This window comes from Equus przewalskii, chromosome 13 (assembly GCF_037783145.1).
Source record: "Equus przewalskii isolate Varuska chromosome 13, EquPr2, whole genome shotgun sequence".
Classification (NCBI taxonomy): domain Eukaryota; kingdom Metazoa; phylum Chordata; class Mammalia; order Perissodactyla; family Equidae; genus Equus; species Equus przewalskii.
Window position 1 is genome coordinate 27,667,033 of NC_091843.1, and position 12,748 is coordinate 27,679,780.

Below are 12,748 nucleotides of genomic sequence, written 5' to 3' on the forward strand. Positions count from 1 at the left end.
TGTAAGGAGCTCAGCAGGCGACAAGCCGAGGGGAGCATGGCAGTCAGGCGTGTGCTGCCGGGCAGGGGCCTGGGCGCGAGTCCTGGCTCGACCCTCTCAGCGTGTGAGAGCTGGAGCCAGCCACCACACCGCTCAGGACCTCCACTTCTTCATCCACAAAGTGGGGTTAGCAATAACAGCTACCTCACAGGGCTGTGAGCGCAAATGGAGCAGTGCTTGTAAAGTGCTTAGCACGGTGTCCCCAGTCCTTCCCACTGAGCCCTTTTCACACAGGGCTCCTGGGGAGGAGACCAAGCATTGCCTTGGGGTCCTTCAGTTAACACACCTCTGGCCCCACAGCCTTTGTCCAGGATTCACCTCTAAGTAGCCACCATAATCACCACAACAATGAGCTAATGCTGGCATTGTTATCCTCTTGGGGACAATGTCCCCAGCACAGCCTCTCTTACCCTGTGCAACCCGTTTCTTCTGTAGGCAGGTAGGGAGGCAGATTTGGAAATGAGAGGATCTGAAAAGAAAGAGCCAAGACAATTACCAGGAGCCCCAAGCCAGGGGTCCCTCTCCCTGAGGTCATCTGGCTGCAAATGGCCAACATTACTCCCCAACCCAGAAGCCATTAGCTCCTCCCATTGCTCTCCAGACATGCAACTGTCCATCTTAGGGGTGCATCGCCCTGCCAGAATTCCAGGCCCACCTGAAGCACCCACTCACACAGCCTTCTGGCCTTACCCTGCACACATCTATCCTCCTATGGTGGACCCCTGTTCCTGGACACAGGGTGGCTCTGGACAAAGGCCCTGGAATTGGAGTTGAGCTCAGAACCCAGATGGGCAGGCTCCCATGTGTGTGGAAGAGGGGCATGCTCTTTCTTTCCAGGAGCTACTGGGCATGGCAAGCCTGGTTCCAGAACCAAAATTGAGGCCTTCTATCTGACAAACACAATGGGCTGGACTATTTGAGATCAGGACTGTGCTGGGACATTCACAGTGTATGGTCATCACAGCTACTGGGGACCTGCAGCTCACTCAGCTCGGGCCCTCAAAGGACACGATGGGCTGAAGTAGGGTGAACAGAACATACCGCTGTCAGCCAGGTAGTGGGACCGAGGGGCTGCAGGAGAGAAAAGCCAGAGATCAGTTCATGGAGACAGACAGACATGGTGGACAGTTCATGGGGACAAAGACATGGCTCCCATACCCAGCCCAACCTGGCTGGTGGGCAGAGGGGCCTCCTTCACTACCTCCTTTCCCACTGGGCAGTTTCCGGTTGTTGCACCTGTGCCCCATCCTCCCTCCCCGCCCAGCTCCTGGCCCAGCACCTGGCGCACAGCAGGTGCTCAGTGGTATTTGCTGCCCAGATGCCACTGGATGAGTTGGGTTTTGAGCAGCATTGGTGCACTCACAGAGCTCAGAGCTGGGGTGGAAGACAGCGCCCCTCAGTGGTCAAACAGGGGAACAGGCTCATCAGTTTGTCCTGGCTCTGCCATTAGTAGACACCTAACACTACAAGTTACTTAATCACGCTTCAGTTTTCTCATCTGTAAAATGGGGAGCGACAGTGTCTCCTTTATAGGCTTATCGTGAAGAATACATGCCGCAGACAGTGAGGTGTTAGCACAGGGCCTGACTCCTACAAAACACAGTCAACCTGGCTTCATATCCTCACCGCTGCCATCACCTTCGATCTCACCTTGGGTCAAGGTCACTCTGACTTGGGTCTGGTCCTGGCTTTGTCCCTTACTGGCTTTCTGACCTTGGGCTAGTGACTTAAGCTCAGGTCTCTCATCTATAAGGTGGGTGATAATTATCCCTCTACACTGCGGGTCTTTGTCAGGACCAAGAGTGACAATATACCTGCAAATGCCTGGCACATTGAATTATAATAAATGGTACCTTTTATTATCTGTTAAGTGTTGACTTGAGACAGGATTTCCTGGCAGGACTACCTTCCACAGGGGGTAAGAAAGAGAGGAGCCGGAAAGAGCTTGTGTGTGTCCAGGAACAGAGAGGAGCTTACAGTGAGAGACTCTCAGGGCAAAGTGCTTGAACCAAACCTCTTCTTGTACACCTCCAGTGATGGAAGACTCGCTGCCTCAGAGGCAGCTCCTTATGTCTGAGTTATTCACACTATTAGAAGACATTTTCCTTTACATCGAAGCTGACTGAAAGTCACAGCTTCGGATGCCTCAAAGCAGCAGCAGTGACTGCTCAGAGCAGACCGTGGTCTTCTTTAGTGCCTCATACAGCCTCTTGCCAAGTCTATGCTAGACCCAGGCGAGGCTGTAGGAGTGTGGATCCAACGACGGAGCGGGCAGGAAAGTTCCCCCTACCCCGGCAGGCCTCCAGGGCAGTGCTTACAGCCATTGAGGGACATCTCATAGCCAGCTGTGTGCAGGGCCTCCCGGCTGCTGGTGGAGCTCCGGGGTGGGGTCCAGGGATCCGCATAGGAGCTGGACCGGGCCTTCATCTCCTCCTTCAGAATCAGCCGGCCAATTCCACTCTGGAGCTGGAGGGGTGGGGGGCGGTGGGAGGAGCAAGAAGTTAGAAGGAAGCAAAGAACCCTGAGATGGAACAGGCTGGGGAAAGACTCTCCATAGTCACTCTCTGCCATTTTTGTCTTCCCAGTGTCCCTCCCTCCTTGTGGCACCCATATTTCCTTTGGGACTTCATCTCTCTTTCACAAGTAGTCTTGTGGTCTGGGTGGGGCACAAAAAGCAGGCCTGGCCAACGACAGGACTGCAGGGTCCTGGCCACACTGACTGGTTCAGTGAAGGGCAGATGGCTCCAGCCGGGCCAGTGACAGCCTTCCTGGACTCTTGTTGGAGTTGCTGGCACCCGTTAAAAATTTTTTTTTTTTTTTCAATTGAGATGAAACTCACATAACATAAAATTAACCATTTTAAAGTGAACAATTCAGTGGCATTTAGTACCACTACCACCTCTATCTAGTTCCAAAACATTTCTATCACCCCCTAAAAAGACCATGTACCCATCAAGCAGGTACTCCCTATTTCCCTCCCCTACCATCCCTGGTAATCACCAATCTGTGCTCTGTCTCTCTGGATTTACCTATTGTGGATATTTCATACAAACAGAATCATACAATATGTGGGCTTTTGTGTCCAGCTGCTTTCACTAAGCATCATGTTTTTGAGGTTCATCTACACCGTAGCATGTGTCAGCACTTCATTCCTTTTTATGACTGAATAATAGTCCATTGTACGGATATACCACATTTTGTTTCTCCATTTGTGAGTGGATGGCTATTTGGGCTGCTTCCACTTTTGGCTATTGGGCATAGTGCTGCTATGAACACGCATGCACATGTGTTTGGTTATCAGTTTTCACTTCTTCTGAGTATCTACTAAGAAGTGGAATTGCTGAGTCATATGGTAATTTTATGTTTAACTTTTTGAGGAACTGCCAAACTGTCTTCCCCAATGGCTGCACCCCTTTGCATTCCCACCAGCAATGCCTGAGGGTCGCTGGCTCCCACTTGCCACTACATGAGAAGAACCTGCCTGTGCATGAGGCCAGTGGAGAGGCAAGCCAGCACAAGAGAAGAGAGACAATTTCTCTATGGCAATTTTTTGAGCAGCTGGATCGAGTCATACCTGAAGCTAATCCTACCATTTGACTTTTCAGTTATGCCAAGTTATACATTTCCTTTTTCTATCATAAGTGAGTTTGAATTTGGTCACTTGCAAATTGAAAAACCCTCAGTCCATACCTTAGACTAAGCATCTCATTCAGTGTGCGTGGCTTGCTTACCTTGTGCATGCTGCGGTCAAAATCATCCTCCTCTCCTCCAGACGAGAACCTTCTGGCTCGGGGCACTGCCAAAAGACAGCTAGGATCAGTTCCCGCGTGTGCTGCCCACTCGGCCTGCCCTGGGGAGAGGGCACACAGGGCCAGTAGAGCCTACACAAGTCGGGGTTTCTTGGCTCCACCACTGTCTAGCTGAGTGACCCTGCACAAGAGCACTCTGGTGAGCCGCCTCCACTGCGGGCCTCCCTGGATGGAGACGCCGCATCCCTTCTCATTCCGGGGCGATGACGGGCAGCGTAAGCTGACTGCCAAACAGAACTAATGGCCTCAGCGTTGACACTTTTTCTGCCGCAGGTAGGAGAGAGGAGTCCTCTTTCTGCCAAGGGTAGTATACACGCCTGGACCTGCTGGAGCTCACCCTGCCAGGACAAGGGCAGAGCCAGCTTGAGACTGGAGCCACCCCAGGGGACAGGACAAGTCCTGATGACGCTTATTCACCTCTACATCCAGCTATGCCTCAAAAACTTTCAGTCATATGACCCAGAAAATCTCTGTTTTGGCTTAAGCCATTTGGAGTTCGTTTTCCTTTTTCGATTTGTTCTTTTGTGATTGGAACGGTCTTGTTTAAGATTCCCCTCCCAGCACCCCCCCAACCCCCAACAAGCCTGCTGGGCACGGGCTCTCCTGCCTGTGCAGCCTCTGAACACTTCCCTTTCGTGGGCACTGAGCACTGTCCACTTTGCTATGAGCTGAGCTTCTGTCTTATCTCCTTTACTAAACAGAGAATTATTTGAGGGTAAAGAAGGGGTCATTTCTGAGCTCCTGTGAAGCTTTGCTCAGAGGGGGCTTTCAGTTAGTAAAGGTGTGTGTGAATCAAAGTGGCACGTGATGAAAATTCTTCCCCATAGTTGAAAGAAACAGCTTGGAATGTCTGACTGGGTGGGATGGTGCCTCGAGGACCACTAAGCCCCCCTGCCAGGCTGCCTGTGAGGGCCTTCCATCTCCCCACATCATCTCCTTTCCATTCTTCCAAACCATTTCCACCCTACAGCCAAAGTGGTCTCTTAAAAACACAAGTCTGATCATGTCACCACTTTCGAGGGCTTCCTAGTGTTTAGGATAAAAATCCAAATCCTTACCTCAACCCACAAGGCGCTGTGGGATCTGGCCCCTCACCCCCGACCTGCTCCCCTCCCTCTCTGAGCTCGAGGTTAAGCTGAGAGCATTTCTTTCCTCCAGTGGAACCAGCCCTCCCCTCTTGGGTCTTTGCAAATGCGTTTCTATACTCTGCTGGCTTAACTCCTCCTCACCCTTCCTATGGCGGCTGAGTCTCTGTGTCTGAGAAGCTTTTGTCATCTTCCAGGCTGGACAGTGGCCCCTGTCATCAGCTCTCCTACTTCCTGTGTGCCACCTCCTATATATCACCTCCCTCTCCACTTGGGACTTAAGTCTCCTCCGTAAGGCAAGAACCTGGTCTATTTTGCTCCCGAGGGCCCATGGCTTGGCTCTCAGTACAAGTTTGGTGAATGAATAAATGAATGCTCATGTGAAGGAGGGGGTGACTGTCTGTCCCTGGCACAGGTGACAGGGCTCTGGCCCTGGCTCCCCCATGGGTGTACTACCTTTGGGGGACCCATGATAGGTCCAGTATTCAGACTCCGCAGCGTAGTAGGGGTCTGGCGAGTAGGCTGGACTGTACTTGGAGGCCTGGCTGATGTCTTCACTTGTTTTGCTCTTGGTTGCTGTTGACAAATCACCTGTGAAGGACCCAAGGAGAGAGCTTCAGGGGGGCAGAGTGTCCCTGAAGAGTGTCCTGTACACTCTTTCCCCTGCCTCAGCGGGGCTCCAGCCCAGCGAAATGAGGCCACTTCGAGGCCAGGTCTGGGACATGGAGCATCAAAGCGAAAAGCACTGGGGCCAAGCCCCTCATTTGACAAATGGGAATATGAACACCAGAGAGGGAAAGAGGCTAGCGCAAGATCACAGAGCAAGTCATACCAGAACTGGACCAGGCCCCAGCTCAGGGATCCTTCACCACATTCCGTGGACTCTCAGGTGGGCTCCTAAGTGAACACCAAGGCTGTGGCTCCTCCAAGGAGATAAGACAGGTCCCAGGCGAGCTCTCGCCCTTACCTTCTCACCCTCTAGAAGCTGGCCTGCTGTGGATTCGAGCCACATCTAGAGTGGGAATTGCCAAGCAGGGCCATGATGCGTGTTGAGTCAGGTCAACCTTTTCCTCACACTGAAATGTCAAATCCTGCCTGGGGAGACTGCATGGCCCGAAGGAAGGAGCACTGGACAGGGAGTCAGCAATGCTGGGTTCAGCTCTGCCACCGAACTCAGCTGTAACATTGGGCAAATCCTGTCCCTCTCTGCCTCAGTTTCCTCATCTGTGAGTACTGGAATTGGTGTGCTGGCTCAGGTGCCATCCAGCTTCAACCCTTCCACCTGAAGTCCACGACATGGACCATCAAACCCATCGCAGGCACACGAAATGCAGGGCAGTGACTTTAGCATGGGCCAAAGACTGACGAGAGGCTGGCTAGGGCAGAGGGAGGGCTGGGGAAATGAGCGGGGCCTTGTGATCATTTCTCAGGAGAGAAGCTGTAGGGACAATTGCTGTGCTCCGTGCAGCTGGAGGAGCAGAGGGTCCTGGGATGGGCCCTCAGCCAGCCCCAGCCTGTGCGTCCCCCTCCAGCAGCACTTGCCTCCCAAGTTTGTGAATCCTCTTTGATGTGGGTCCCAGGCAGCCCCTCCCACCCCAGCCGATGTCATTCAGCCCTTTTATCCACTGTGATATCCACACAATCCACCTCCACCCTAGACTCCCCCCGAGCCTGGTGCTGCCCCTCAGAGCCCACCTGGAAAATCTCATGCAGTCCTGAGGTGCTCGAGATCCGGGGGCCTTTTCTGGACAAACTACCTTTGTTAGGGTTGGTCCCTTTCTGTGGCCACTTTGGGTACATGGTGTGTCCTCCACAGCCACGCATAGACATGCATGTGCTCACAGACTCCCCCGGACCCCACACCAGCCCCCTTAGAAATCGAAGACATTTGTCTAAACTGTCAGGTCTTAAGCATCCAGAGCCACTATTTAGACTTGTACTGCCCCCTCCACCAGCTCGGTGAGTTCAGCTGTACAGCGCTGCTTCTGCTGTCTCCATGCTCGTCCAGTCTGTGCTCCCCTGTTATCCAGCCAGACCCTAGACACGTGAGGGTGATAGGGGGTGGCAGCTGGGCCCCTGCATCCCCAACAGAAGGGATGTGCTTAGTCAACCAAGCCTCAATAAGCGCTTTTGCGAGAACGAACAGGAGCTCTCAGTGATGAAGGAATGGCGGTTCTCATACGGAGTGCAGGCAGGAATCACAAACGAAGCCGCTTACAGTGCAGATTTGTGGGCCACATTCTCAGTATTTCTAATTAAGGAAGTCTAGGGCAGGGCAGGGGCAGGGCCCCTGTTTTTTCAATTGGTCTCTCAGGTGCAGGTGGTCCACAGACCATTCTTTAAGAACCACCAAATGAATGAATACACAAATGAATGAATGAAGGCAACCTCGTTGACATCTTGCTCCTTTCTCATCCACACCCCCTCTCCAGGCCTCCATCCATTCTCTGGACACTATGACTGAGAATGGCCTAGAGCAGTGGTTCCCAAGCTGGGCTGGGCATTGGAATCTTCTGGAGAAAGTGTTACAAATACAAAATTGTGATTTAGGAAGTCTGGGGTGGGACCCAGGAATCCGTATGCATCCCAGGTGACTCTAACGAATGTCAAAGTTTGAGTGTCAATGCCAGGAGTGCGACTCTCCCAGGGGTGCATGCATTTGACAAGGGTTGCTCTGACCATGGAATTTAGGACCCCAGACAGCAGGGAAGGAAGGTTGGGAGGAGCTGGGAAAGTACTTAGAGGACACGAAATGCTCTTTTGAAATGACACCAAATTCCTTCCTAATGTCACTTTGAGTGATTGGGGGCAGCCAACAAGAAGGACCGAGTTACAGTCATGTGTGTGTGTCCCTCCTGGTGGCCTGTGCAGAGCCATTTGCACAGATGGTTAACGGCCCCCTCCCCTTGCCTGGCCAAGTCTTTGACCGTACCATGCCGTTTGTAGATCGGGGGTTTCCTGTAGATGTTACTTTCTCCAGCTGCCAGACAGACCGGGAAGGGACAGTGGGGAGAAGACAGAGAGAGACCGGAGAAAAAGAGACGTAGTTGGTCAGTTGATCTCAAAAGAGAGATAGTCAGCAACTTTTCCCAAGGGTGCCCCTCTTTTCCCTGGTGGACTTCCTCTTCCAAAACTGAACTTCCAACCTCATCCCATCGGGTTCCAAGAAAGGTGAGGGGAGAGGAATGGATGGATTCGAACAGTGCTGAGGAAGGGACTTGGGGCTTGAATGGTGGGCATGCAGGCACAAGGCAGGCACGTGCTCAGCAGGACCCCATGCAGCAAGGTGTCCAACGCCTCCACCCAGCGGCCACGTCTCATTCCACGTGAAAGGCCCCAGAATGCTGCGGCCACAGTTCAGCATCATCGCCCTCCCACTCCCTCAAAAACAGACGGGATGGGACCTATCTGGGGCAGGTGAGAAAGGTGTAGGTGAAACAGCAGCAGGAGCTCCGGGGGAGACGTGAGTAAGGAGTGACATCCTGAGCTCCAGGGTTCTGCTGGAACTCAGGGGGAAACCTCGTCCAAACCACAGCCACAAGGCCACCCAGCCCCTGCCTTCCTCTGATCTCCTATCACTCTCCCTCATGCTTGCCTCCTCCAGCCACGCTGGCCTGGCTGGCTAGTTTAGTGTTTCAGGGCCTTTGCACTTGCTGTTCCCTCTGTCCAGGATGTTTTTCCCTGGGATCTTTCCATGGTGGGCTCCTTCTCATCTTTCAGCTTCAATGTCACCTCCTCCCAGAAGCCCTTCCTAACCACTCCAACTAGCTGGCCTCCCCCACCCCAGTCACTCTATCACAACGCTATGTTTTATTATGTTTATAGCACTATCATTACCTGAATTATCATTTTACTTATTTGTTTACTCATTTATTATCTCCCTCCCCCCACTAGAATATAAACACCATGAAGGCAGGATTTGGGCTGGGCTGAGCACATTTGCAACCTCAGGGCCCAGAACAGTGCCTGGCTGTACAGAGAGAACAAGAGAGGCTCAGGGAAGGCAAGTAACTGACCCAAGGTCACGAGCTTATAATGAAAAGCCCATGACCCTCAGTGTGGGTACTGCCAAGTCCCACCACGGCCCTCAGACATCCGAGGCACTTCCCTGGGCTTCCTGGTGGTCCTGATCAGGGCTGGTTCTGTCAAGTGGGTGGACTAAAGCCCATGGACATGTGAGGACTGGAGGTGGGTTAGTGTGGGTGACTGGTTAGGGAGGGTCCCCAGGAACCGGCTTCTCCGCGGTGCCGGTGCAGGGCGCCCGGCAACCCCACGGAGCATGCACCCACGCTGGGAATTCCAGGCTGGCAGCCTACCTGGGATGTGAAAGTGCTTGGGAGCCTGGTAAGAGGTTGGAGTGGAGGACCTCACATCTAACTGGCTATGGTATGGAGAGCTCCGGCCACTCTCGGGCCCTGGAGCACGCAGGCAGTGGTCCCCAGAGAGAACAGAGGCACAGAGAAAACAGGCATTAACGCAGTGGCGGTTACAGCAGCAGTGAGGTGATGACAGCAGGGATGGTGGGGAGGGGCTGTGCTTGCATGCGGTGTGTCTGCAGAAACAGGCTTGACCCTGTTTTCTTGCTTCACCCCAAAGACAGATTTTGTGGGTTGTAAGAAAGGCGTCTTTGCCCCTCTTAGCTTCCCACCCCTTCCCACCTGGGCCCCTCCCTGAATTGCTCTGCCTGCTTCGCCCCAACCTTAGGGCGGCTGTGGACAACCTGACTGGATTGGGTCCGGCTGGACCCTCGGGTGAAGACCAGGCCACAGCCCCATTTCTGGTCCTCTGGTTCTACCCTCTGGATGGGGCAGGCCAAAAGAAGAGGACAGACGGGTTTTCTTCCAGCCAGGACCCCTGGACTGCCTGCCACTCCCCACTCCTGGCAGCTCACCAGCCGCCTTCTACTGCTTCTCAGGACCATGCACCCTCCTGTCCCCCTGCCAGGGGCATCTTCAGGGACTCAGTTAAGGACCAGCTGGTCACCTGAGTGGCCACAGGCCTCCAGAAGGCCATACTGTGACTGAGATCCTGGGGAAGCCCCACGCTGCCTCTGCAGCCAGGGACATCAAGCCACTGCATTGTCCCCTGGCTCTTCCTGTCCCTTTGGGGGCTTCCCCCTTCCTTACCAGAGCGGTAGTAGTGGTGGGGTGAGCGGGAGAAGGTGGGGGACATGCCCTGACGGCTGTAGGTGGGGGAGTCGATGTATCCTGGGCTGGAGGCCCGTCTCTGCCGGAGGTCCAGGTTCTCGTAGATGTCCTAGGGGAGGAAACGGGGCTGTGAGCAAGGCTGGCGACTATGAGGGCCTGTGGCCCAAGGGTCTAGCAGGCAGGTGACAGCGGGGAGACAGGGGATCTGGGATGCTAGGGGCTGAGACATGGTGCTTCCCTTCTGAATATGGAGATCCCTCCCCGGGTTACAGGCACAGGCTGAGGAAGGCTGCAGACAATTTTCAGGGCCTTCAGCCATCACTCACAGGCTCTTGAATGGAACCTGTGGGCCAAGTCCCTGGAATCCTGGCCAAGGATCAAAGAGCCATTAGGGAGGGCATCTCTGGGTAGAGGGCGTACACCAGCTTCTCTTCTAGCCATTTCTAGCCTTTATGCCACCGCCACATCCTCCAGGTCATGCTCCTAAGTTTCCCCGTGTCTCCCTGGTTGGGGGAGCACTTTGGGCAAGGGTTCAGCCCCTTGGTAGGTGAGGGAGGGTAAAATCAGGGGTCTGCTTGGTCAGCACAAAGGGCCACAATCATAGAAAAGGTCTCCTGGACCAGTTTCATTACCTGGGAGTAGGGAGATAACGTTCCCAGCGACTTAGAGGCGAAGAGTTTGAAGGCAGTCGTGGAAGGAGCAGGAGGAGAGAGAGGAGGGCAAGAAGGAGGGACAGAAAGTGGTTAAATGGCTCAGAAAGAGAGGTCTGCAGTGGCCCCTGGGCCTCCCTCTCCGGATGCCAGCCTCACGGAGTTCCAGAAGGTCAGCAGTGCTGACAGGTGGTTGGAAACCTTGAGATTACGTCCTTCTTTTACAAACGGGAAAAACCAGGGCCCAGAGAGGGACCGGGACAGCTGGGGGCCTCTCAGAGAGGAGGTAGAGGGTCCTCACGTGGAACTAGGCTTCTCCACTGCAAGTTCAGGGCCATTTCACAACCCTTCCCGTCCCTCTACCTGTTCAGGACCCCTCTGCGGTTCATGAGATCAGTGCCCAGGGCAGGGGACCCAAATGGGCGGCCAAGCAAGGGCCAGGCTGCTGCCATCCAGGTGGGAGTTGGGCCAGCTGGTGGTGCGGCTGGAGACGGAACGTGCCGTCTACAGAGGGCAGCAGCCGCTCAGCTCTGGCAGGTCAGGGCCAGGCTGGAACTGCCCGACCTTAACGCAGCCTCTCAAGTTTCCAAGACAAGTTAGAAATGCAGATTCTTATGTGAAACCTCCCAGTGTTGAAATGTTGACAGCTAATTTACATTTTTAAAACACACTTTGTGAGTGAAACAAAACAAACCTGGGGGCTGGCTGTGGCCTGTGGGCCCCAGTTTGCCATCTCTGGCTTCAGGAGAATTAGTCTTGGTCACTTGGTCACTTTTCGCTGGTCCATTTCAGGGGCCTGAACCCAGAGAATCTCAGCACTGGGCTCTCAAACCAAATGGAACCCCATCTCTTTAGAGAGGAAGGGGCCAGTGATGGGTGGGGACAAGAACCTGGGTCCCTGCCCCCCAGACAAGGGCTCCTTCTGCTCCAAATGATCTCAGCTCCAGAAGCCTGGGATGGAGTTAGAAATCTCCTGGCATACAGACTGCCAGGACCCCCAGGGTGGTGGCCACCCTGTCCTCGCCAGAGAACACTTCCTTTTCTCCAGCAACCATTTAACGATTTCCAAAGCCATCTGATGCTGCATTTTTATAAAAGTGTCTCTTGCTCTGAGCACAGGGGCTTAAGGCCAGGTACAAAAACCAGAGACTCTACTTAACCAGGGATTAGAGCCTGGCAGAGGGTGAGAGCCATGGGCTGGGTACAAAATTTCTCCACTCTAAGAAAAACAACAGCTCACGGGATAAGTGGTCATGGGTTCTGGGCTTCAAAGTTGGGGTTCTCAGGGAATGGTGGGGACTGGGAGAAGTGGAGAGCCCACACCCTGCCTACAGGAGGCTCTGCTCCCCACCTCCAGATGGTGGAAACATTGGACTAGTGTCGCCAGCTCTGATTTTTCAAGAAAAGTTGGATTTTTAGAGGAAATCTCTTGATTTTTAAATGTTGACTATAAATTCCAGTTTAAAAGACTTTGGAGGCCAACACTGTAGAGGCCAAAGTATCTGGGACGGAGTGGGCAGGGGACGCCACGGGCCCTCCTCTCCTCCAACAGCCCCAGAGAGAGGCGAGACGCCATACCTCCCCGTAGCCACATCTCTCCAGCATCTCGTCGGACGTGTATCTGGAATGAGGCTCGTAGGAAATGAGGTCGGGGCGTTGTACCTCGTAGATGGACTTAACCTTGGGGAGGGCTGCCAGGTCTTTGTAATTAAGGATCTCATTATCCACTTTAGCCTGGGGAAGAGGGAAATGGGCAGGAAAGAAGCAGAAAGATAAGAGAGAAGAGAGAGGAAACAAAAAGCAGGCACAGGAGGAACGAGCTTCTCCAGTTTCCACTAGAAACAAACTATCAGGATGGAAGACTCCTGGGTGGTAGAATAAGACGGTGCTTACAGGCCATCCGTTCCAACAGGGCTAACATTCACCAAGCACACCTCGCGTGTGAGGCCCTGTGCCTTACAGGGACTCTCTCATCTAGATGTCATGATGCCTCTGTGAAGGGTCAAGATTATTCCTAG

General features: G+C 53.7%; 1 protein-coding gene across 5 annotated transcripts in view; it reads right to left on the reverse strand.

The window, feature by feature from the left end:
* ABLIM3 (actin binding LIM protein family member 3) overlaps positions 1-12,748 on the reverse strand; it is a 148,310-nt gene that overhangs the window by 9,850 nt on the left and 125,712 nt on the right. For 2 of the 5 annotated variants that reach the window (XM_070569222.1, XM_008528301.2), the window contains exons 11-20: positions 12,309-12,464; positions 10,713-10,742; positions 10,060-10,189; positions 9,250-9,348; positions 7,866-7,913; positions 5,390-5,524; positions 3,771-3,835; positions 2,358-2,505; positions 1,081-1,110; positions 450-508 (exon numbers count right to left, since the gene is read on the reverse strand). In XM_070569222.1, the coding sequence (XP_070425323.1) occupies positions 450-508; positions 1,081-1,110; positions 2,358-2,505; positions 3,771-3,835; positions 5,390-5,524; positions 7,866-7,913; positions 9,250-9,348; positions 10,060-10,189; positions 10,713-10,742; positions 12,309-12,464 (900 nt within the window). The remainder of the gene's footprint in view (positions 1-449; positions 509-1,080; positions 1,111-2,357; positions 2,506-3,770; positions 3,836-5,389; positions 5,525-7,865; positions 7,914-9,249; positions 9,349-10,059; positions 10,190-10,712; positions 10,743-12,308; positions 12,465-12,748) is intronic. The other 3 variants (XM_070569219.1, XM_070569220.1, XM_070569218.1) reach the window with 2 other exon arrangements.